Source organism: Callorhinus ursinus, unplaced genomic scaffold (assembly GCF_003265705.2).
Source record: "Callorhinus ursinus isolate GAN/ISIS: 27379988/994484 unplaced genomic scaffold, GSC_fseal_2.0 scaffold8, whole genome shotgun sequence".
Classification (NCBI taxonomy): Eukaryota; Metazoa; Chordata; class Mammalia; order Carnivora; family Otariidae; genus Callorhinus; species Callorhinus ursinus.
Genome location: NW_027397070.1, coordinates 68,509,360 through 68,532,045, shown reverse-complemented (window position 1 = coordinate 68,532,045; position 22,686 = coordinate 68,509,360). Strand labels below are relative to the sequence as shown.

The 22,686-nt window shown below is 47.0% G+C and overlaps 1 protein-coding gene across 3 annotated transcripts in view; it reads right to left on the bottom strand.

The window, feature by feature from the left end:
* Positions 1-22,686, bottom strand: part of EML1 (EMAP like 1) — a 177,599-nt gene that overhangs the window by 13,633 nt on the left and 141,280 nt on the right. For all 3 annotated transcript variants that reach the window (XM_073895870.1, XM_073895869.1, XM_073895871.1), the window contains exons 6-18: positions 21,968-22,024; positions 19,274-19,403; positions 15,931-16,080; positions 15,137-15,206; positions 12,959-13,069; positions 12,029-12,124; positions 10,338-10,472; positions 9,548-9,647; positions 8,352-8,506; positions 6,266-6,391; positions 5,861-5,992; positions 3,180-3,247; positions 901-989 (exon numbers count right to left, since the gene is read on the bottom strand). In XM_073895870.1, the coding sequence (XP_073751971.1) occupies positions 901-989; positions 3,180-3,247; positions 5,861-5,992; positions 6,266-6,391; positions 8,352-8,506; positions 9,548-9,647; positions 10,338-10,472; positions 12,029-12,124; positions 12,959-13,069; positions 15,137-15,206; positions 15,931-16,080; positions 19,274-19,403; positions 21,968-22,024 (1,419 nt within the window). The remainder of the gene's footprint in view (positions 1-900; positions 990-3,179; positions 3,248-5,860; positions 5,993-6,265; positions 6,392-8,351; positions 8,507-9,547; positions 9,648-10,337; positions 10,473-12,028; positions 12,125-12,958; positions 13,070-15,136; positions 15,207-15,930; positions 16,081-19,273; positions 19,404-21,967; positions 22,025-22,686) is intronic.

Below are 22,686 nucleotides of genomic sequence, written 5' to 3'. Positions count from 1 at the left end.
AATGTGAAACACAGCTTTACCAGGCAATCCATCAATCCTACTCATGTACCTAGGAGACAGGAAAACGAATGACCACAAAGAGACCTATAGGGAATGTTCCCAATGGCACTCTTTGTAATACCCAGAAACCAGGAACAACCCCCATGACCACTGACTGATGAACGGATAAACACAATGAGGTACATCCATAAAGTGGAATCCTATGTAGCAGTTAAAATGCATCAACTACGGATACATGCATAATAACCCAAATTAATCTAAAAAAACAGTATTCCAGGTAAGAGGTCACATGCAACAGGCTCTGTAGTATATGATTCCATTGATACGGAATGTCCAGAATAGGCAATTTATAGAACAGACAGCAGATCAGTGGTTGCCTAAGGCTGAGGGGTGGGAGTGGAGCTTTAATCGCTAAGGGGCAGGGAGGGAACTTTTGGGGGTGATGGAAAGGTTCTTGAATTGGTTTGTGATGATGGCTGTACAATGGCATGAATTCACTCAGAGTCACTGAGAGTCCATTTATAATGGGGAAAGTAGTGTATGGAAATCACTCCTAAATAAAGCTGTTAAAAAATAAAGAGGCCTCATCTTTTTAAGATCTGGACAGTAATATTAATGGATGAAGGGCTGAGTTCTGGGAACTGCTTCGGAAGGGCGGTGGCGGGGGAGGGGCTCTGGATGAGCCAGATCGGCTAAGCATCTGTATTTCTGCAGCTGGGTGATGAATACATGGGGATTCAGTATGCGAATCGGTCTCATTTTGTCTATGTTTGATGGTTAGACACAGTATAGTTTGGCTCTGCTCAGGAGGCTTAGTGAGATTTCTTCCTTAAAAGACATCTACACAGGATTTCATAACTGTCATAATTGTATGGCAAGTGGTTTGCAGCTCTCACCCACCCGGTGAGTAACGCATGACGGACAGCTGTTCGTTTCCATCTGTGTGAACGGTGACCAAGTCTTTTGTTTCCGTGTCAAACACAAACCACCTGTTGTGAACACGAGAAAAAGCACAGTAAGTTGTTTGGTGAGAAAATAAAGGGAGCCTAGTACACTTAACAGTAACTATTAAAAACTATTCCTCTCGGGGCTTAATAAATACTCTGTGTTGGCTTAACAAGAACGCTTATTCCCGGCTTTAAGGAAAAGTTCCTTCATACGAGCATACCCTAAAGAAAGCAGCAGCATGCTGGCTTCCCTTCGAAATGATTTGGTTCCCATGTGGTGACGGGGTCTTCAGTGTTTGAGTTTTGTCACTTACATGTCAAAGGACAGGAAGCCCTAAGGCTGGGCCCGTGGCCAGAGGAGGCCGCAAAGGCTGCCTGCACGGGCAGAGATCTGGCCCCAGAGCAGCGGGGTGGGTCCCAGGGGGTGAGCTGGGACAGCCCTGGGGTGTCTGGCCTGCTGAGAATGATGCTGGTGGCACCAGCCAGGGGAAAGCCAGGGTGGACAGAGAGGTGGGAGGGTGGCCTCAGGCCTGGTCTGGGCTCTGTGTCCTCGACTATAAAATGGGAATAAGGGCCAAGTCCACCGCAGAGGCCCAGGATTAAAGCAAACTCTAAGGGATACAGATGTGCTTCGTATCTGCCAGCAAGGACACGGTACTTGGTACGTGTACTCTCCGGCCTGTGTGTTCTCAGGTGGTGGCAGTAACAGGACTCCAGGGTTTTCAGGGATGAAAAGGCCTGTGGGTGCCCTGCTGTGGCAGCTTCAGACCCAGGGGACCCCAGACGGTGTACATTCCACGGACACAGCCAGTGAGCGCTGCTAGTTTCCCCACGGCCCACTTCATGGGACTGGCTGGCCCCTGAAATTTGGATTTGGCTTCTCAACTTGCATCTTCAACAACCATTTACCTTTAACATGCTATTGAACGCGAACAGAGGCCAGAACATAAGAAGCGGAGAGGCTGGGGCTGATTGGGCTATGCTCTGAAGCCCCGTGAATGGCCCCATCCAGAGCTAAGGCTGGTGCGAGGCCGAGAGATGTGGGAGGCATACGTGGAGGGAAGGACTAGGTTCCATGAGCCATCTCTTCCACCCACGGGACCTTGTCTGTGATGCCTGGCATGGTCCCCAGGCCCTGTCCTACTGTGCATAGTCAGCACGTGGGTCTGGTGATCACTGGCTGTCAGCCATTCAACAGAGCCTGCTGAGTCTGAAGCTTCCACTGTCCCCGGGAGAGTTACAAGGAAGGTGTGTGTGTGTGTGTGTGCGCGCACGCACGCACACGCGCACACACGGCAAAACATTTTCATGAAGAATTCTGTTGGGTATGAGGTGCCCAACTCTTAAGATACTGTGATCTGACTTATAAATGGTTCCTCTTTCCTTATACATAATCCACAGGCATCACAGCGGAGTCCAAATGGTTTGCTTTTCAGAGAGGAAGGATGGGAGGAAATCACCAAAAATATTTGAATTAAGCCGCAACGAGCATAAATGTACTATGACAAACAATATAAAAGTGCAATCAAAATGTACAAAAGAGTGATCACCAGAGCCACCAACACTGCGTGCCAGGCCACCCCGGAAAACACCTCACACGCCATCTCCTTCAGTCATCAGCACCCTGTGTCTAGGCAGATGATACCGTCACAGTTTAGGAAATGAAACACCTCAGGCTATCTAGCCAGCTTGGAGACACACAGCTGCCGAGGGGCGGAGTGGGGATTCGAGTGCAGGCCTACTGCCTGGCCTACTGGAGGCGCGCGGTAAATAAGCGTTAGCAGAATCTGAGCATGAGGCTCGGGATCCGGGCAGTTTCTAAAATTTCGAAAGGGCAGCAAGAAAAGCATTTTTAAATTCTCAGCACTTTGAAATGCTTTCTTGCCCGATTCCAAAGCTGAGGCTTCTCCCACAGCCTGCAGATCAGGGCTTGGGGAGCTCCACAAATCCCCCAAAACTGTAGGTAGGCGTGCGTGCGTGCGTGTGTGTGTGTATGCATGCCTGCATGCATGTGCATGTCTATGCCTGGGTGGGTTGGAGCGGCTTTTCTAGAAGGGTCTATATCTTTGTCAGATTTTCCCACAGTCCCGAATGTGAAGGACCGCTGTCTTCGTGTTAGTTTTGAGTTCTGGCTTAATTCTCCGTAAGTGGCTAGAAGCCAGGCGGGGCAGGAGGAGAGACCCCATGCCTGCCCCTGGGGAAACACAGACCTCAGTGCTGACACGGACTCACCTCCCAGTCAGTGTTCCAACTGCAACCACAGACCCTGAAGGATGAAAACCAGAAGACTGAGCTGGATCCTAAAACATTTTAAAGGAAGTGTAAATTGATGGCCAGACACAGTGCTACCGCAGAAAACACACAAGCACAGCTGTTCCAAAGGGGCTACGTGGTCCCATTTAAACCAACAAGGCTCTTTTCTCTCCAAGAGAGAAAAACGTTTTCCTACTCAGGCGAAGGTCACATGTCCGTCATACTAAATGGTGATCCCTTTAGAGGTTTTTCTCTTTCTGTCTTAATATCTTTTCATACCTACAGGAATCAGATGACAGACCAGCAAGTAAATGCTCTTCCTCCCAGTCTTGGGAGCCCCTTCAGTTGACCCCCATGCTGAATGGTCAGCCTGTCGAATGGTGTGCTTGATGCATATGGAAATAGGACCACTGTGCCCAATGCCAGTGGTAACACTGCGTGAGAACCCCCCGGGCACACGCAGCATCCTCGGCAGGCCTGGAAGGATCTCGAGACAAGTAAGGCACATTCAGGTTTGGATCTAATGTTCGTTACTAACGTGTGCATCGCTAACTCTGACACAAGGTGGAACGGGATGGATGACAGAGGGAAAAACAAGCCGTCAAATCACAGGAGAGGGAGAGTTAGAGGGAGCTTGATAGGGAGGCTGGGCGGAGGCTTCCTGGTGCCGAGACCCTTGGAATCAGGCCTTCCGGTCCAGGAAGGATCAGGGGTGGTAAAGATCAGAGCAGACACTCCACTCAGTATTTTCTTGGATCAGGTGTTACGGGGACAACAGTGTGATCAAAGAGGCCAGAGCGACCCAGAGTGGGGCATATTCGAGGAATGGCGGGTAGAGAGGGTGTTACAAGGTAGAATGTCCCGGTGGGACGGAAGGCATGTGGACGACACAAAGAATGTAGGCCGTGCCACCATGGTCAGGGCTGAGACCCCCGGGAAACAAGAACACGGTGACATGACTGGGGCACCTGGCCGGCTCAGGTGGCGGAGCGTGGGACTCGATCTCAGTGTTGTGAGTTCGAGCCCCATGTTGGGTATAGAGAGGACTTAAAACTAATAAAATCTTAAAAAAAAAAAAGTGTGACATGATTGAATCTGTGTTTTAGACAGAAGATCCCTTGGTGGAGCTGCTTAAGATGGACCAAAGTGAGAGGAGATTGGTGACAGGCAGACTGAGAAAGAAGTACCCATGGGAATGGAAATAGAGAGGCACTGAGACACTACTGGATAAACTAAAATAATAAGACATCAGAAACCTTAAGGTACTGATTCTGTTCTCGGCAATGCTTTCTTCAAGGTGGGAGCTGTGACTAAGCTCAGGGCTGCCGCTGAGACCCAGAGAGAAATCACCTTCACCTGAAGTTTACCACGTCATTAATTCACTCAGGCTCTTAACATTTGCCAGACAAAGACACTGAGGCACAGGGAGCTTCCTGTCCAAAGCCACATGGCCAGTGGGTTAAGGAGCAAGGACTTAACCACAGATTTTTCCAGTGCCTGGTTCTGAGCCCCTTTGCTTCTATTAGGCTGAGGGGTGACCAGTCAGAGGAGGGGGATGGAGCCTCTGGAATTGCTTTCAGGGGGGCTGCGCCGAGGAGCAGCAGGGGAGGCCACCCTCCCGGATGCCACTGCCCCTGCTGTGTCCCCCCATCTGTTCCTCCAAGCCCCCCAGGGGGACAGGTCCAACACAGGACACCACTTCCTTCAGCCCATCCTTCTGCCTGGCCGCACCCACTCTTCCCTCTGAGCAGCTCGGGCCTTGCCGCCTCAGTGCTCAGCTCTACCAACGACGGTCAGCTCTAGGCCCTTGGTGACCTCCTTGGAGGGTAAAGGGCAAGGGGGCTGAAATGCAGATCCGGCATGCTGGGAAGTGCCGGGACCTCTGTGGGGGCTGTGAGGAGTGGGAGCTACAGAGGGGCTGCCCCTGTCACGGGGCGGGACATGTCACCAAGGGCAGAGGCTACACACACAGGACGTACTGTACTTTAGACTCAGTGCAGTACATGCGGGGGAAGACCGTGGGTTGGGGAATCAGACTGAGCTGGGTATAAGCGCTGGTTCTGTCACTTGCTGACCTAGTGACCACGGCCAGCTGGCTGACTTGGCTAAGCCTCAGTTTCCAATCCAGTAACATGGCGCCTCGGGTGCTGCCAGGATTACGGCTCGTATGTGCCCAGCGCCCAGTACTAGTAACTACATCACTGCTGGCCCCCTGCCGGCAGGACAAGGACGTCCCAGCGCTCTAGGACATAATCGGAGTCCCTTCTGGGAGGATCACAGCGATGCCCACTGGAAGACTAAAGCCTTAGCGTCACGTTGGATGTGTAATTCTCATTTCAGAAGCGCGCTGTAAACGGTGCGCGGGCTCACGGCAGGGGCTGCTGAGCATGGAAGCCAGTGAAGGAACTCTGCGCTCAGGAGACCCCAAAACCAACTCCGCAAGGCTAGCTTGCTGTTGAAAACTTCACTAGCAAACTTCAGGATGACATGGATGGGACCACTTCAGGCCATGTTTAAAGCAATGCCGACCGAAGGAGGTAAACCGGGTGACGTTTACTTTGGGACAATTTTCTATCACTATCAGTTGCATGCAAAAACATAAACGAACGTGTTCCAGATGAACTTTTATAAGAAAAACGCCATGTAACGTGCATGTCTACCTCTATTATTTTGTCCCAGATGGGCCGGTGACCAACAGCGTCCCAGAGAGTGGCGTGCCTGTCATGCCCACAGGTCAAGAACTGAGGTTTTGAGGCGTGGATGGCCAGTCCCCAGAGCTCATCAGTGTGACCCTGCAAAGGACCAAGACAGATGAAGCTCTCTGAAACACTCCAGTCAACACTCGGGGAGTCTCGGGGGGTGGGGTGCCCAGGGCATCCGCATGCTTTCGACTGCCCTCCTCGGTTTCCCTTCCCGCCAACCTAAGCCATGACAGCAACTGAAACTCTGATGGCAAGGAAGGTTATGTTGGTATAAAACAAAGGATTCATCTCCTCTTTGTAATGCTTTCTGATATTCTGATATTGCATCAAAGTGCTTGGTGGGCCGGCTGGGCTGAAGCATACCTGAGTGATGGGTGTGAAGTCCCCTGACTGAGTGCCCTGCAGAACGAAGTTTCGAGTTGTGCCAATCAAGATCATGTTGCCCTTCCCCTCGGCCACTGTCCGGATTGGGCCAAACTGTTCTGGAATCTGCATTGAAAAGAAAGCATCAAAAATGTCCTTAAATATTAGCTCCACCATTCCAAATATGTGTTTCTATATCATGATGACAGCTCCTCTCTCCGTTGCCCCCCCCAATATGGAGAGATAGAAAGGTCCACATCCAGGACCCCACGTCTGACTTTTAAACTCTAAACACGTATGTACCTTAAAACAATCAGCAAGAGTAAGGTCGTTAAAAAAAAAAAAATGAAGTGTCTTTTTCTTGATAGGATTAAAAAATAAGAAATAACACTGGTTAGTTTACTCTTTTCTTCTTGTGGCTTTGGACAGCAGTAGCAGGTAAAATTTGGAAAGCCAAGAATAACAGGGCATAAGAAGAGTTCCTAAAATTTACTCTAACTTAAAAGGGTAGACTCTTTGGCAACTTCACATGATTTAGTTTTGAAATCCACTGTTCGTGTCGGTAAACATATGGAATTATCTAAATTTTAAGACAAAGAATTTCAAGATACGCCAGCCAAGAACAATTTGCTGTGATAAGATAAACAGAGGTTCGCGCACTTTATAAAGGAACAGACTGTAGCTAGACTCTGCTGGGGGACTCTGGGCACTCCAGCTCTAGGAAGGAAAGAAACTGCCTGCTTTCTACAAACTTTCTGGTCTGTTGGCACAGATTTAGGAAAAGGTGAAGATAATTCATGCTAAGGAAGAGGAAGGTATGGATGCTTAAAAAAAATGATGAGTATCTTCTATGAAACTGGATGATGCTTTGGAGCTTCTGTTGCCGTTATGATTTAACATGGGTTTTTATCTAAACTATTTTCAAAATGGTAAGCTGAAGATTTCAATGCTGGTCAAATCTTAGGATAAAGAATGGCATCACAATTAAAATCCCCATGAACAGGGAAGCGATTTCCAAACCTCACCCAGCGGCCTTCCTTTATTAAGAGCAATAACCAACAGAACCATATCTCATACTGCTAAAGCACTGGGCCACGCTGCCCTCCAAAAGAACGGGTTACAGGATGTAACGTGTTGTGTTGTGTTGTGTTATACACATCTGACTCAGAAGCTGGAGAAGTTCTATAATGTGACCACTCGCCGCTAGGGATGAAGACCCCACCAGCCATCACACTGATGCCCGCCTTGATGTCTGTCTGCTCCTAACTCCCCGGGGCCTGGGGGAGAGAGTTCAGTGAGTGTGTATGAGACAGATTAAACTTCTTGCCTGTGGTTTCTACTGGTGTGCAGGGTAATAAGGCAGTAAAACGGATACTAAAAGGAGACAGAGCTTTAGAGAATATGTTGGCACTCAGCCACGTACAAGATAAATACTCAGTAAATGTTAGTTCCAGGTGGTAATGTCCCTAAATTCACACCTGGAAATTAAAGTGGAAAAAGAATAAAGATTTTTTTTATTTAAAAGATTTTATTAATTGTTTTGGGGGGGGAAGCATGAGCAGGGGGAGGGGTGGGAAGCATGAGCAGGGGGGGGGGTGGGAAGCATGAGCAGGGGGAGGGGCGGGGGAGGGGGAGGGGGAGAGGGAGAGGGAGACGCAGACTCCCTGCTGGACGCAGAACTCAATCCTAGGACTCTGAGATCATGACCTGAGCCGAAGGCAGATGTTCGATGGACTGAGCCACCCAGGTGCCCCAAGAAGAAAGATTTGAATGAAAAATCAAAATGTGGATAATATTCCCTTGGAAAAGTGAGACTGTTCTCTTATAAAGATATTCTAAATGTGAAATGTTACAACCTAAAATTTTACAAACCAAATTCCATTTTAGTAGTTACACTTAAACCGCTTCCAATGATTTTAATAAAATGTTACCCTATTTAACAAAATTTTATCTAAACTATTTTCAAAACAGTAAGCTGAAGATTTCAAACTAACAAGGAAACTGGTTAGTGTAACAGTTTTAGGAGGTTCAAAATGAATTTTGAAAAAAAAAAAAGAATTGCGATAATGCGGTTTGCTTATCTTACCTCAGTTTTATGAAGTTTCTGATAGTTTCCATTCCAAGAAATGAGCTTGCGGTCCTTCCCTCCTCCCGACACCAGCGTACCATCCCTTAACATACAAAGTGCAAAAATGCCACCCTCGTGGGCCCCTTGAACAGCGTAGCTTATCCGATTTGTACCTAAACACACCAAGAAAACCATCCTCAGGATGTTATCAAAAGGCTCGCCTCTGTCCATCCCATTTCACTTTGGTTTTTAAAATGTGATCTTGTCGGTTACGACATCTCTGCAGGATGAATCTACAAAGGACACAACTTGTAGACGCTCACGCAGCAGCAGACAAGCATGGCCTGGGTTACTTTATGATTCAGGAGGACATGCTCACAGGAAGCTGTGGCTAGAGAGAGCATGGCGGGACTACACCCAGTGAAGAACAGGAGCTTGAGTTCACGACCTTGACAAGTGACTTCACTGCCCTACACCTTGGTTTCCCCTTTGTCGGTGACGGGGCTCCTGCTTATCCTGCAGGATCCTGCTAAGGGTGAAACGGATCGACGTGGGACGCACTGCCCCCACGGTAGTGGGGACACTAGAGAAGTCCTCACGTTACCCTGAAATCATATCTAGGGGTCTGTTTCCACCCTCACCCCCAACCCACACTCTCAGCCCTTTGAGGACAGGCATGGTGTGGTTTTCCTTTCCTCCTGCCATAAATGCTCATTGAACTTAACCGGATGGATTTTTCCTGAGTAATGACTCCTCTTTACCAGGCTGTGGGCTCCCTGACGGCAGGGCCTCGGGATCATCGCTGTGCTCGGTGGCTAGCACGCTGTCTCGCACGTAATTAGTTCTCAGTAACTATCTGCCAGAAGCCATGGGAACCAGGAAAGTTATTTAGGCGTTTTATAGCTAAATATATAGTCATTGACACCTTCACCGTTATAATTTGTTAATAGATCTCCTAATAAAGCTGTTCTCCCAAACTATTCTGGGCTTAAAGAGCCTGCTGCAGGGACAGAAAGTGAACAGTGCTTGGCTATTCTTCTTTTCCTCTGTTCTAGTTTTAAGGTTTCAAGTTACACAGGCACCCATCCATGTACGTACCTATAAAACTTGGGATTTAGTGTAATTATGTTCATAGACAATTCTTAGAGAAGTCACGTTTGACCGTGCATAATATTCGCCCCCAGGCTTTTGCTCTGGGGACAAGCCTGTGTTACCTTTTCCCCACACCAAGATGTTGCCGCTTGAATCTCCGGTAATGGTGTCACCGTTTTCAGAAAAAGTCACGCAGAGGACAAACTTTGGCTTTTCTTGCTTCTGCAGGATGTTGTAAATATATATTTGTATCAGTCAAGACATCCTCTTATTTGTATTCCTACCACCTAGGGGCATGGGGCTCCCAAGCTGCATATGCCTTTCATTTTTATCTACCGTTATATAACTTATGCCATGAGATTACCTTCTCTAAAATAGAGAAACTTCTGGTAATTATAAAGTTGCAGACAGTTGGAGCAGAGGAGGGTGTCGGAGGGGCTGTGGGGTGGGCTGTGTTATCAGGATTAGAGCCTCAGGAACAGGGTCCTGGCACCGGAATAAAGTGGTCCTCTAACTAGGCCTCGTGGGGGGGCAGTGGTACTAGGCCCCACAGGGAAGGAGGCGCTGTCCCTCATACTCACAAGGCCCGAGTGCCTTCTTGGTTGTTCTCTGCAAGGACCACACGTGGGAGGGGGCGCCTGGCCCCCAGGGCGACTGTCCCTACACTTCTTCTTGTGTTGGTCCATCTTTCCTTCTGGACATCACCAAGGCTACCCACAGAGACACAAGGGGCTCCGCAATTCTGTTAGGGATCCCCGGGAATACTCTTCATCATCACACCCCCAGATAGACTTCCTGATTTGCCACTTACAGCAAATTCTTAGACTGCAGTACGCCTCACAGCTCCTGTAGAAGCTAGCTGACCACACGCACCCCTCAGTGAAGAATAAAACAAATGTAATTTAACGTTACCTCGAATAATCCTTGCTTCTTAATAAGGGAGTTTCCTTCTAACGTCCAAAAGTAGAGATGTGATTTTCCACAGGTAACTATTATGTTAGTGTCCGTGGGGTGGAAATCCGCAGCAAACACGGCTTCGTTGGAACACTTTGAGCAAAACAGGAGAATCAAATGTCTCAAATCTCAGAAGACACTCAGAAAATCAATGACATCCGAACTACAAATAACTCATCCAGGTTAGGCCCTAAGCTTCTTGATTTTTCTTCCTCCTGAACTCACCTTCCATACACACGCAACTTATGTTTGCTGGGTGCCATAACCTCTCCTTGTCTGTCTGTCTCCCCTCCTGGTCCACAGCCCTGAGGACAGGGACCATGGCTCCTCTCTCTGTGTGTTGGGGGGGGGCAGCAGCACGCTATTGCTGAAGGGGTGGGTTAGGCGTGGGTGGAAACTTAAGAATCCAAGAATTTGCTCTCATCTCCCGTCACAGATTCCCAGCTGAGGCTGAACAACAGAATCACCTGACGTGTGTCACAATGTGGACGTCACGCCTCAGCCCCATCTAGGGACTGAAATCTTTGGGAGGGGCCCCAGAATCTGGATTTTATATAGCTCCATCGCTCCTGGCTGACTGGCTGGGATTCCCTCCTGGTTGAATTCCCAGGACTCTGCCGGTGGTTTGGTGACCAGGCTGGGGTTCCAGGGGTGGGGATCTGGCTCTCGGGTGCCACTGCACCACCGCCGACCCTGTTCTCTGGATTTCCAGCACCTGCACTTTGGTCAGATGAATCTGACCGTGATTGTTCCTTCTGCTTGAAATTCAGTTATACACCTTAAACCTGGGTAATAATTTGCCTCCTAGCAAGAACTTAAATACTCGGTCGGAATATTAGAAGGCAGGGCTATAGCATGTAAACAGGTGTTAGGAAACATGCCAGATTAGAGTACGGACCCTGCATCCCAGACATTCAAGGGAGAAAGATAAGGCAATCCAATGGCAACCCTAATGTTGGGGGAGGAAGGTGGTCTAAGGTTAATGGAGGACAGGGTGGGAAATCCGAAGTCAGTTCTGTAACAACCGGGATCCGTTCATGATTTTCATAGGAGGAAAATACAAGAAAGCTTAAGGAGAGTTCAGTGACCTATCGCACAGGATGGACCGGAGGCAGTCAAGGGAAGCCAAGCGCACCCCCAACAGGAAGAGTCCCACCGGGAAGGCTGGGATCCGGCAGGCCCCTCAGCTTCGGACAAGCCCCATGCTGGCCGCGCTGACCTCCCCCTCAGCTGCTCCTGACCTGTCTCCACGCCCCCATGCCCCCCCTGGCGGTGCAGGGAGCACACCGAGGGGACCACCCTGGCCCCTCGACCGCAGGAGCGCACATTCGTGGAATGAAATAAAGCAGCAGGGAACAGTGAGCAAGGGAGTGGCTTAGCAGGGGAGGGGCTGTAAAGGGAGGAAGAAGGAAACCTTACAGGTGTCCTGACGAGGGGAAGAGACCCTGCCAGACTTGGCACCGCACCCTGGGAGGGGAGCTGGGCGGGCTCGGGGTTCTTGGGTGCTGGTGTCAGGCCCGAGGGCCGCACTGGGCATGGGGAGCCTGTGGTCCACCGAGAGGTGGGACCGGGGCCTGGGAGCCAGCTGAAGGAGAAGGCTCCACACAGGGAAATTACAGCAGAGCCCCGCATCGGGCTTGGAGAGAGACCTTCACGTCGGCCAGCCGCTCTTCCTTCTGCCAGTCCCACACGGACAGCACATGGTCGTTGGAGTCGTCCACGGCACACAAGTTGCTTCCTCCATTCTGGGGGGAAAGAAAGGTATTCCCAGGAAGACTACATTTGAGAATAAAACAGGTTAAAAGTGATGAACAATGAACATTAACTTTACTTTTAATAAAGAGCCCATTTTGGTTAAAGAATATGTATGCACTGCTTATGAGACCTGTTTTCTTGGCCACTCAGGGAGAGCAGGCGAACGTGGGGCAAGGAAGGGACCGGAGCAGCAGAGAGGGGTCAGGGGTGACCCTGCCCCATTGGTTCTATTAAGATTAAGTCCAAAGGGGCTGCAGGGCCCCCTCCTGGAGGAGCCGGTGCCTGCAGGGTGCACAGCACAGTCTGTGACTAACGGGCAGGGTGACTGGGAGGCTGGGCAGGAGCAAAGACCCTGGGGCCGAGGCAGGTGGCGTTCTGATGTGAACACGTGCACTCATGTGTAAGTTTCTAGAACAGTGGTTTATAGGGTGGACTGTTGAATGGGCACACCCTGAGGAAGATCTGGGAGACCACGAGGCACCTCCGACTCCTGCTACTGGATAGGCAGCCCGTGTGCGGAGAGCAGAGACACACTGGAGCCGCCTACCAAGGGGCAGGTGAAATTCAAGGTCAGAGCGCGCAAAACTGCCTTGAAGAACATGCAGACAGCGCTGCAGGGCCTCTTCCCATCACGTGTGTGACCCTGAGGGGACACGCGTGACCTCTGAACGAGGGGACCTGGGGAGCAGGGTGGCGTCAGCCTGCAAATCCGCGCACGCGCCCGGGCAGCCAGCGAGCACGTTAACTTTCTCCCTCTTTAACCTTGAGCTGCTTCTCTCCTCCCTACGGACAAGGGCTCCCGTACCCATGGGGCTCGCACTTACAGATTTTGAGAAGGCGATACAGGTGATGGCTCGGTCAAAAAACCCGACCCCAATGACGTGCAGTGTATTCAGTGTCACGGAGTCCCAGATGCGCACGTGTGGGGGCAACTGCTGTTGAGAAGGAAATGCAGAGAGACAGTCACCGACTCTGACGGGCATATAGATTTATCTTTACCTTGAAGCTGCAAGACTACTTCAGTTCTGTCAAAACAAAAGGGCTTTTCCTGCTCAAAAATTTGAAGACTCTGCCTTTTGGCATCAAGGAACCATTCCCAATGGCTGCAGGACATCACGGCCCCCGTGGCCAGCTTAACTTCAGGGAGGGCCACCGGGTTTTACATTCTGAGTAGCCAATTCTTCATAACCGTGCCACAGGAACTGATGTTCTCCCTTGGGCATCCAGATGAGTCCGAATTTTAAAAACGAAGAATGACAAGGAAAGTGGAATCTCACACAAGGGCTCTTCTTGTAAAGTCTGTACAGTCGGACACCCCCAAATAGTATTGAGGGTTTAACATTCTTGGGCCTCAGAGGAGCAAAGCGAGCAATCTGTTACGCACAGATGAAATTCAGAATTGTTCCCATTAGCTCAAAACCCTCTCAGTTGTGTTCCAAGGTGAATGGTCCTAATTTTCCTCTCCCTCAATAGAAGAAAGCATCCTAGAACCATCAGCAGGTGCATCAGGAAAAGGACTAGCATCATACCAGGTGGACGGAGTGGGGTGAGTTTTAGCCTGGACTTGCCCTGAGTAGCTGTGTGTCTGCAGATGGTCAGATGGCCTCTCTGAGTCTCTCTGCACTTGAACTGAAGGACTGGCTCAGACAGACATCCCATCTTCCCTGGCTCGAAAGTTCTGATTCAATTTCAATGCTAGAAACTGAAATACCCTTTTAATCCACTAGAGGGAGGAACACATGGTTTGCTACTAATTTCAAAGACTAAAAGCCACTTAACATTAGAGGGCACGTTCTGCATGGAGCGCTGGGTGTTATAAGCAAACAATGAATCATGCAACACTACATCAAAAACTAATGATGTAATGTATGGTGATTAACATAACATAATAATAAAAAAATAATAATCCAAAAAAAAAAGATGAAGACCCTATTCCATTTATGGGTATCTACATAACTGTAAACTGATTTCCATCTTCCATCATCCCTGTTACTTCTTTTTAAGTATATAATTTTAACGGGAAATAGCATAGTTAATATTTAAAATTCGATGTTATTAAAATATTTTCTGAAAAATGGCAGCATTCATGTTTTTGGGAAGAAAACATGCTGGTAAAAATGGACATGCTCCGTGTAATGAGGTTTGCTTCATATGTGGTGCAAGAATAAGCTATACAATAGATATCAAAAAAGCTACGAGGAATTTTGGGTTAAGACATGGCAAGGACCACAGACTGCGGTCAAGAACCAACTGGAAGACAGTTTTGCGTTGTTCTCTGTTAGAGTCCACTACCTCCTTCTCTGATTCCTTAAAATTCAAGTTAAAGTCTTGCTGATGTGCTTATAAAACTTGTGCCCAAACTCTCCTGCTGCCTTTGAGGACTCTGGGGTGGCGTCAGGAATACAGGGTATTTCAGGCTAAGGGTCTAAAGTTTTGCTGAAGAGGCAAAATGCCCCCTATCCAAATGCTTATTATGACTTCTCCTTATTAAATGTACACTTAATATTTTAATGTTTTTCATGTGTGTAAGTATCTTGAGAATTGCTGAATTCTTAGGCAAGAACAATGCTATTTAAAAACTGGCTGAAATTAAGGCAAGTTCGAGGCATTTTTAAGGTCACTGTAAGAAAATCTGCAGTAAAATTTATTTAAAAAAAATTTTTTTTTGCGGGGCACCTGGGCGGCTCAGTCAGTTAAGTGTGTGCCTTTGGCTCAGGTCATGATCCCAGGATCCAGGGATCAAGTCCTGTGTCGGGCTCCCCGCTCAGCAGGGAGTCTGCTTCTCCCTCTGACCCTGCCCCTTCCCCTGTTCATGCTCGTCTCTCTAAGAAATGAAAAACAAAATTAAAAAAAAATTTTTTTTGCAACAAAATATTCGACTGAGGGCTTAAGAAGCTTTCAGATACTTTACCTAGGCAGGCTTATTCATCAGCGAAATGTTTCCAGAAGATGACATCGAATCAACAGTTCATTAAAAAATATGAAAAGATAATGTAACTCACTTTTCCATCCTTAGATGTGCCTGCGACTTGTCCCGTTGCTATTGTGATCCTGTCAGGGTGAACTGCTAGGCTAAAACAAAGGATATTTATAAAACAACCACTCTTTAAAGACAAGCTTTACTCTTCTCTTGGCCAAATATAATCTAGTCAAAAATTTAAATACGAGGACGATAGGGTGCCTGACTTCTCACGGACTCACGACAAACTCCCCAAGCACCCCAACAACCTTGGACAATTAGTGCCTATTTCACTCCAGCCTTTCTTGAGAATCTCCAAACTCAAGGAGAAAGCATCCTTCGCTTGGAAAATACCAAGTCTCCTACAACAGTCTTTATTACAGCAAAAATATCATCTTTTTCCAACAGGATTTTTATAACTGACCAGGGATCTAGGACAAATAGAAATAGGGAGAGTCACCGATTCAACCACCCATCCTTCCAAGACACATAAAATCCCTATCAAAAGCTACATGTGAATTATGAATGAATTAAAAAAGAGCCAAATCAGAAGCTATTAACATCTGTGCGAAGAAGGCCTCCAAACGGGGATCTATGGGAAGTGCTGGTTTGGGTGATATGGTTGGTTAAGATTATGTGTTAGATGGACAGAACCTAAACTAGTCTCTAGCATCTTAGAGAGCCAGGTAACCAGCCAACCACTAGCTGTGACAATGCAGAACATAAAGAAGAGCTTTTCCAAAAGATCCTGTTCTCTCTGATCTCTTCTCTCCTCTAGTTCTAGCTCAGTCCTGGCCCCTTTCCTGCGATGCTACCTGCATGAGGGTGAGGACTCACCACTTCACGTCGTCATTGTGGCCGGTGTAATGCCTCTGGAGCTGCTCCTCCACGTTGTACAGCACCACCACGGAGGCGATGAAGTACACCGTCTCCCCCGTCGGAAGCAGGTACAGGTTGTTCCGACAGTCGCGGCCCCGGTACCCATAGCTTTCCATGTGTCAAGAGAAACTTGATTTCCTTTAAGAGCTGACAATACATCAGCTTTATTCAACAGGGACAGACAACACAATTCCTTAAGACTCTTCCCATCATCTTCTCTTGGTTCAATAACATGAGATCATACTCAAGTGCCAAATACATGTGATTCAACCGGCAGGCAATCGAGTTGGAAATGGCCACTGAGTTGAGGTGAATACGTATTTTTAACGGATGGGGCTATGTTTTTAGAAATGACGTATTATATTTTTGAAAGCTGGGTTTTTCAGCTGGATCAAAAATGTAATTTATTATTTTATTTACTAAAGGTAACTGGAGCGGACATTTGTGAAATTACCAGAAAGTGAACTCTTTTGAATTGAGCCAATCAATCATAGACCTTGGGAGCAATAGCCAGGGCCAAATTTCTTTGTTGAACTGTTTGGATTTTCCGTGGATGCCCGTCTTCTTCACAACTAGTCTGCCTTTAAATGTTGCCAAGGGCAGCCCGGCTGGTTCGGTCGGTGGAGCGTGTGGCTCTCAGTTTTGGGGTTGTGAGTTCAAGCCCCACGTTGGGTGTAGAGATTACTTAAAAATAAGATCTTTAAAAATAAATAAATTTTGCCAAGCTGGTTTTCTGGAAGGCCCGCTACCCTCACCAGCTTGACTCTAGAATTAAAATCAGCTGGGAGCTGTATTTTGACCCCTCACAAGAATGCTGGACTATTTTGCTCCAAAATTTGTTTTCCCTTTCTTCTAGTTATCATACCACCTGCTCAGATCTACCTCAGTATCACGAGGTCTAGAGTGTATTTATTCTCCTTCCCGCTTGAGTGTTGGTCTGTCACAGGTGAGGGCCCGACTCTAGAATGGGGCCAGCTGGCTGCCAACTGCCTAGCCCATCCTGCCATCGTCCAACTTGGGGACTGACATCACCAGTACTCTGCGGCTTCACCAGAGGACTCACTCTGGTTCTAGAATCATGGCTGGGAAGTGAATCGAATCCCTATGACAGGCTGTGGCATTTGCAGCTCGTTTGGAATACAAAATAGATCTGAAAATGCAAGATGCCTACATTGTCTCAACTACCAAGCAGTGTGAGGTCAAAAGGACTATTCCAAAAAAAAAAAAAAAAACCCTCTGAACCCTAGACATTCCTTATATTTTATAGTATTTAAAAATAAATTTTAAGATGCTGACTTTATCAACCTCAGTTCTTGAGTCAATCTTATTTTTTACTGTCCTCTAGGAGCTAAATCTTTTATGTTTTCTTACATTATAAAAGTACTTGTAAAAGGTACAGACAACACTCCCACATACATATGGAAAGGGTAAAAAAACCTGCGATCCTCCTTGCCACAACCATCCTCACCTCCTTGGAGATAGTGACCTCCATTAAGATTTTGGTATGTATACTTTCAAACCCTGCAAACTATTCTGTGAGCAAAACATCCCCTGAACTTAGATGTGAAAAACTAATCTAACAAAAATCCCATTTATCTAAAGTAAATTCTACCATTTTACGTCTTGAAAATATGAATAGAGTAGGCTGAAAAAATGTTTTGAATAATGTTTTCCAGCTATGATCGAACCTAAAATGTAAACCATTATTGACTTAAAGAAGAACTGAATCACTTCGATTGCATGTGCCAAAATAGATGCACGTAAATGCTTAGGACATCTGAGTCTGAAAATGTAAAAAACATATACCCAAAGAATACGATATCATTTCAAACAGCAATTTTTCCGACTGAAATGACAACAGCATTGATTTAAACCAACTTCTTAGAATTTATATTTGGGGCTTGGCATCAAACTGGTACTCGATAAAAATTTGTTTGAGGGTGAAGAAAGGCTTTTTGTTCTTTGTCTTCAAATCGCATGGACTGGAAGGCTTGCTCTAAAGTTAAATAAATAGAATAAAATAAAGTAAAATAAGGGGGGGAAAAGGACAATTTAAAAAAAACCCCAACACTTCATTCACCCTTTTGCATAGGCTTTATTTCTTTGTGTTTCGGGTTTTGTTTTCTCCTTGGAGCTTGTTCACTTTTCCAAATCTCATGGTATGAAGGGCTCCAGCAGCTGCATCTCAAGAACGTTAGTCCTAGGGCTGACTCGGATTCTGTGGCTTAGATTGGGGAGGGGGGAGACGACTTTTCTTTCTCTTAAAGTAGCATTCATGTCGATTTTCCTTACACCTTCCCTGGACTCCCTTCATTTAGAACTGGGGTATTCCTGATGTTACTCCTTCAATTACTCTCCCAAGGCTGGCCAAGCCCCCACCTGGTTTGAGGGGGAGTGCCTGTCCTTCCTTCCAGGGTGTCTTATCACTCTTTGTCTGGGTGTGAGAACCTCCTGCCTGTAGAGTTGAGTTCAATTTCTGATGGTCTCATTTTCCTAAGTGTGTAAGTTCGGTGTTTTCTTGCCCTTTCCACTGTTTTCAGGTAAGCACGTAGAGCTCCTGGCTTTTCCATCTGTCCCACAGGGCTGTCTGAGTCTATGACAGCTACTGTTAAAAACAATCCGTTCTTTCAATTTCATTAGAATCCTAAACTCTACCCATTTGTGATTATTTTCAGTAAGCTTGCTTTTCTACTAGTTTTTAACTACATTTATTCTGTCAAAAGATTAAAATTCAGGACAGAAAGTGATGCATTTTCCCATGACTCTCTAAAAACAAAACAAAAACAAAAACAAAAACAATGTCCAGCATATGAATACTTTCTTTTCAGGAGAGTAAGGTACACATATTTGAGCAAGAACTATAATCTTTCTTTCAGGACTGAAAGAAAGTGTCCCCCACAATCAGGAGCCCTCCTCTGCTAGAACACTGGACTGAGCGCTAACATACGGCCCCTTTTGTTAAATTTTTTTAAGTGAGAATAGAATATTTTGGTTTTCTTAAAAAGCTTAAGAGAACTTGGGGCTCCTGGGTGGTTCAATCAGTTAAGCCTGCGACTCTTTGATTTTGGCTCAGGCCACGATCTCAGGGTCATGAGATCAAGCCCCACGTCAGGTTCCGTGCTCAGCACAGAGTCTGCTTGGGATTCTCTCCCTCTGCCCCTCCCCTACCCCTCTCTAAATAAATAAATAAATAAATGCTTAAGAGAACCTAAGTTTTATGAATTTCTACAGTTAAACTTTAAGCTCAGGGCATGAATCCACTTAAACCTTGTGACAGGTCCAGGCAGTGAATAAAGGATACACCCACTCCAGCTTCAGTCTCTTGGTTGGTAGTTCCACTTTTGCTTCCAAATTGTAAGAGTCCACTTGATCTTTGGGCATGTACATGGTAACAGGGCGTCCACGAAGAAACATTTTTACGTATCCTTCTTCTACAAAAAGAACAAAGAGATCAGTAAGACACCTCAGTGCCCAATGTAGCTGAAAACAAATGTTATCTTTTCTTTAGCCCTTTAACATAAAAGCGCAAACTTTACCCTTCATGTGATTTCTAATTAATGTGTTGGGGGAAAAGAACTAAAACATAACGTTAAACAGTTTAAAACAAAAGTTTTCACCCTGTTTATGTTTGACATGCTGCTTACGTAAGTACATGAAAGATATGAGAAACTGTAAAAGGCAGGGAAAAACTAGATTCCATTATTTTTCCACAAGAGACTTGGTGCTTATGTTTTCCTTAGCATCAGGAGGGGGGAAAATGCCACCTCAAAAAATTACAACTAACACAAGAAATCCACTAAGATTTTTTTATTGATTTCAATGTATATACAATTTCAGTATCAAAATTCATAAGATTTCTTTCAGTATTTAAATTGGTTTGTTATATCGCAATGTAAAAATATGCATCTTTTATGTTGGACACATTTTTCAAGTGTAAAGAACATAAAATCGGCAAAAGTACATGCTAGGGTGCACACAAGAAGGAAAAGGCTCAAGGAAAAGCTAGAAAGAAAATAAAAGAACAAAAGACCCATTAGAGAGAGGCATTGTGAAATAGAACCTTCTAGAACAAACATTTTTATAATAAAACAGCTTCTGGTGTTTCAAGAAATTATGGGGCAAGAGGAAAACCCAGTGATATGGGACAAGTGCAGTTTTAAAAAGAAATAAGTTGGGGTTTTCTGCTGGCTTTCAGGAGAAAATAAGAGCAGAGAAAATGTCTCGTGAGCTCCTGGTGAATTCTGTTAGAACTCACTGCATATCAAAGGCCCAGGCCTTTGCGGCCGTTAAACCGGGCAGCTGGAACCAGCCACAGCAGCACAGAACTCAACAGAAAAATCATCCGCAGGGGAAACAGGTGAGGAAGGCACGGAGTAATTACACCGCCAGAAGCACCATATTTACAGGTTAGTTATGTAAGTCTTGTTCCTAAGGATCTTCAAACAATGCCACATGCAATATAGCCTACAAATTAAGAGGCCGTCCCGGTTTTAGGTTACCGTGTGCGTGCATTTCCGGTCTCACATGCATGCGTGTGATGCACACTCCACTCTGCATAGTAAGTCTGACTTTTGAATAAGAGCCCCACATGCTCATCCTGCAGACAGATGGGTGTGCCAGGCGCTGAGTTCCGTGGACCCTCCCGTGAGGATGCTGCCACCAGGCTCTGTCCTCCCCAGATCCACCGGGACCGGCCCATCACAGGTCTGGCACCCCAGGCTCTCTTACTGCTCCCCTGGGGCATTTTACATTCTGCTGCCAAACCCATCAAGGCCCAAAGTGGACTTCACCAGTCCTTTCTCCACACAAAATCCTTTGCCCACTGTCTTACCTGCTGGATCCAAACGTCCAGCGCCCTGCTGGCTCTCCGCTACGTAAGCTCCCTGGCCGCGAGCACCCGGCCCGCAGCCGTCTGTCTGGCCAAATGGGTCTCTAGCACCCTGCTCTGGGCCTCTGCCCTTGCTCCCGTCCTCCCCTGGAACCTCGTCCCTTCCTTAATCCCTCCCCCAAATCTGAGCTCATCGGACCGTGTGGCCGCCACACCTGTAGGACCCAGGAGCCCCCGGCAGACGACAGAAGGGAAAAGGAAGCAGGCACGCGCGAGCATGGAGCTAGGGGACACGCGGTGGCATCTGTTCTCTTTGTACGAGAGGAGGCACAGGACATGGATGGGTATAGAGGTTACAATGCCATCTCCGCAACACGACAGAGCCCTCCGCGGTGGCTGTAATAATCAGTGTGCGTGAATACTGAGTCTATTAGAGTGGGTGCTGGTTAAGTCCTCACAAGGGAGGCTTGCTTAGCACAATTCTAAATCACTAACTGAGGCAAAAAAGCCCCGGATCTTGCCTTGGCACTGTTTTGCACTGATAAATCAGAATTCTACATTTAAAATCAAAACGTGGGGCATCAGGGTGGCACAGTCGGTGAAGCGTCTGACTCTTGGTTTTGGCTCCAGGTCGTGATCTCAGGGTCGTGGGATCGAGCCCTGTGTTGGGCTCTGAGCTCAGCGTGGAGCCTGCTGGAGATTCTCTCCCTCTCTCCTCCCCCCGCTCTCGAAAATAAATCAACCTTAAAAAAAATAAAATCAAAATGCAGCAAGGGAAAGCAACGGTATTTTCCAGGCATGTTAGGACAATAGCTCACAGCTGCCAACCCAAAGGCGCGGACGGAGAGGCCAGCAGCGGTGCAAGATACCAGGTCAAGCAGTGGGGCATTCAGGGCTGCCCTATAGCTCTCTTAAGGTTTTTACAGATTTTTCAAAGTTCCTGCAGTCAGCCAATAATGAAGCCAGATCGAATGTGTAAGCTACTTATTAAAACCCATCCAAGTAAATGCGCAGGAATGCTTTTAACTTAAAGTAAGTCGGAGTGGCTCGTGTGCCCAAAACATTTTCATACGAGGAGATTACCTGCTTGCCTGTATGAAAAAAGTTTCTGCAGCCTGGATAGCAGTTTTGCTCAGAGAGCTATGAGGTTTCAGAAATGCCGCCTACCTTTGCAGTGTGTCACCCGGCGTTTCCCTTGTGATTTCGGAGACAGGGACAGAAGCGCTAGATAAAGAGATGGCAAGAACTGCAAGAGGGACCGGCCTGCCCGCTCGCTGGGGGGAGCAGCTCTCGCTGCGGGGGCAGCTAGCTCTCAGTCGGAGCGGCCGCCCCGCCCCCGGCAGGAGAACCTGCCCTCTGCGCAGGGGTTCGGACCAGGGCGCTCAACGCCTGGCTCTGCATGCTTTTGGGGCAACTACATTTTCAGTGCATGATCTCATGCTTCCTGAAAATGAAATGAATACTAAAGCACGTGCTGATAAATACAGAACGCTGGCTTTTATAGAGGTTTTGATTCTGAATCGAAGGGGAAAAAACTGGAAAAGTTATAATTAGATGATTTTACTTAACTGATGCCATACCTGTCAATGATTTTGCATTTTTCAAATGTGCTTTTCAATCAGGTTAATAACCTAAAAATAGCATCTACCTTATTATAAAATGTGTTAAGAAAAGGTATATGGAAAGGTACATATGAACTATTAGTTTGCAGTTTAGGAAATCAAAGGCAGAAAGAGAGAGAGAAAAAAGCTACTTTTAGACAAAGTTATAACTTAACGCATCAGAAAGCTTCCCTTTCGGAGAGATGCAGATGTTGAGCCGGAAGCCCCACGGGTCAGGGAAGAATAACAAAGGCAACACAGTGTCTTCACTTAGAAGTTCTGCTT